Source organism: Ostrea edulis, chromosome 6, assembly GCF_947568905.1.
Source record: "Ostrea edulis chromosome 6, xbOstEdul1.1, whole genome shotgun sequence".
NCBI classification, from domain to species: Eukaryota; Metazoa; Mollusca; class Bivalvia; order Ostreida; family Ostreidae; genus Ostrea; species Ostrea edulis.
The window spans coordinates 35,976,884-35,979,781 of NC_079169.1; the positions used below are offsets into that span (position 1 = coordinate 35,976,884).

The 2,898-nt window shown below is 35.8% G+C and overlaps 1 protein-coding gene across 3 annotated transcripts in view; it reads left to right on the forward strand.

The window, feature by feature from the left end:
- Window positions 1-1,800, forward strand: part of LOC125646905 (prefoldin subunit 5-like) — a 29,518-nt gene extending 27,718 nt beyond the window's left edge. For all 3 annotated transcript variants that reach the window (XM_048873506.2, XM_056139451.1, XM_056139452.1), the window contains 2 exons: window positions 992-1,097; window positions 1,537-1,800. In XM_048873506.2, the coding sequence (XP_048729463.1) occupies window positions 992-1,097; window positions 1,537-1,616 (186 nt within the window). In that variant the 3' untranslated portion in view covers window positions 1,617-1,800. The remainder of the gene's footprint in view (window positions 1-991; window positions 1,098-1,536) is intronic.
- The last annotated feature ends 1,098 nt before the right edge of the window (window positions 1,801-2,898 follow it).

Here is a 2,898-nt window from a genome sequence, read left to right on the forward strand (position 1 = left end):
GTGACTCAGGTGAGCGATGTGGCCCATGGGCCTCTTGTTTTTTAATATTGACCGCGTCACAAACAAAACTGCATACACAAAATATAATTTCATTGTATGTCTGTGTTTTAGATAATTTGGATTACATTTATTTTCTTATGAATGTGGATTTAAAATGCATAGGGGATATATGATAAATTTATCATTACTACAGTAACTTGATCTGAAGAGTTGGTGCATGTCTCGTTAACAAGCATGGATCATCAGATCAAACTCGACGCCTTGCATCTCATGTGATCTGATGATCCACGCCTGTCAACTTGACGTGCTCCGACTCTTCGGATCAAGTTACTGTAATAATAATATATATCAGAGTATGATGTGGGAATAATAAGATATTTAGGATTAATGCTATAGAAACAGGGTATGATGTAGAAATGGTAAGATCAGAACGGGGTACCATGAAAATTTACTAATATGCAATATATTTTCAAAATTGATTTACAGGAAATTCAGGGACATTGTTGCAATTAAAATGGAGAGCATTTCCTAGACAAAACATGTGTTATCAGTGTGAAAATTACTTTTCGTTAGGGTTTATTTAATTGTTCTTGATATGAACACACCCTCAATTATAAATCCCCTAATCATTGGAGAGAAAAAATGAACCAATGGACAAACTCTTAAATATAAATCCTCCAATCAATGGAGAAGGTAAACTAATGAACACACCCTGAAATATAAGTCGTACAATCACTTGAGACAGTGAGCTTAGAAAAACATTCACATTTAAGGAAGAAAATTACCATACAGAATAACACTCATCAATCCCAAGATTATGCCCCCCTCCCCCCCCCCAAAAAATCAGGTTATTAAATCATGTGTTTTCTATATTAGTAGATTATCTCAGAAGCAATCCACGGCACTTAGCATGTTATAAAATGTAGGTCTGTTATCTGTAAGGTATGTTGGTTGGAGACATTCCACCCTGACTCTCACTTGGCTATTGTAGGAAGTAACCAAAGGAAAGGAGTATTTCAAAAGAAAGATTGACTATGTCACCAAACAAATGGAGAAGGTACAACCCCTGCTTGCTGAAAAGTACAAAATGAAACAAGGTGAGATTCTACTGACCAAAGCCATTTAAGTTGTCAAACAGAGACTTCCTGTGACTTGCTGTGAATTTGGATTTTTCTCCACAGTCAATATAAGAGTAATTGTATAACTAGTACCCCACCCCCACATTGGGCCAGTGTTATAACTTCAACCCCACACCAACAGCAGAAATAAAACTCCAACCCAACAGTAGAAATGGTAGTTAAATATAACTTCTGCACTGATGTAAAATTTTATTTACAAATTTAATCTAGTATATTATTATTTTATATATGTTCGGGGGGGGGGGGGGGGGGGGGTTTAAAGAATTTTTTGTTCAGAGGTTACACACTATAGAATTCATTCTCAACTCTTTATTGTGACTGGGACCACAGAGATTGACAGCTTGTTTATATTGGTTCAGTTACTATGGAGAATTACAACTTGTCTTAATTTTTTCAGTAACCGTGGAGATCTTACAGCTTAAAATCCAGAACCAGGTGCAGGCCCAACAGCAGGGAGGCGGTACAGTTAAAGCGTGATCGTTGTTGCTGAGCAACGAAGGATGTGCACTACTGACGAGAATCGCCTCATGCTGTAGAGACTTGTAGACTTTCAGGACTTTTTGCTTCTGACATGTTCATGTCTTCATATGTCAACATACACGCTGTTGTATTATTATGTGTTCTGTATTATAAAGTGAACAAATAAATTATAAAATGTCAATGAATTATTGCACCAGGATGAGTGATCTATGTGCATGTCAAGTTTACAGTGTGTAACCATACAAAACCACTCTCTTCTGTGATGACAGATTGGCAGGTTTTTATTACTTTAAGGTTTGTGTGGATATATATATATATATATATATATATATATATATATATCTGAAAGCTCAATTCACTTTTCAGATCACCTGACTGTCTTTCCATCTGTAAAGTTTTTACATTTTTGGCTTCTTCTCCAGAATCACTGTGCCAATTCCAAACAAGCTTTGGGTGAAGGATTTCAAAGTTTGCTCAAACGAAGGGCCATGCCTCCTTCAAAGGGGAGATAATCACAAAAATAGGGTGGGGTCATTTATAGCAATTCACCTTTGAATTAGAACGCTTTGGCCGATATAGTATTGCGTTGTGTGACGACACAATTGAATCTGTTTGTAATACAATTGCGAAATGCAACAGAAACTCTCATTGGTCCATATGTATAAGTCCGCCCAAATTCCCTTATACGGGAGTAGTCAGCATTTGAAAACATGACGGCCAGATGCTAGATGGAAAATAACTTCAAAGGAAGAAAGAGAAAAAGTTGTATTCTTGTGTTGTCTCATAAATTTAAGATAAAAAAAATCTTAAGATATTTTCCTACTATACTTGTGTCCAAACATACCTTCAAATATTGATTAAAGCCCCATACGACCCAAAAACTCGATCAAAGCTTTTGATGATTTCGTTCGTAGACCTAGTCATGTTAGGTAGCCAGTCAATTCGAATCCCGGTTCATTTCCATATTGGCAAAATAGCGTCTTGATGTGTACTAATACCCCACAAATATTTAAGCTAAATTGTTTAAATAATATACCACCCCAGTCCTATTAAATGATAATTATTCAAATAGCTAAACTCACGGCAGTGCGGCTTTCATTAGTCATGAGCGGTCTCCATCTAATGGGCTTATGTAGCATTTTCATTCATATAGAGCTTATTTTACCTTTACAAAAACTGGTACAAAAATGTTTTAATTTCAATTAATGTTGATAATAAATGAAGAGCGAATACATAACTTACAACCGATTTTATGAATAGATACCAATAGCAAGAGTTC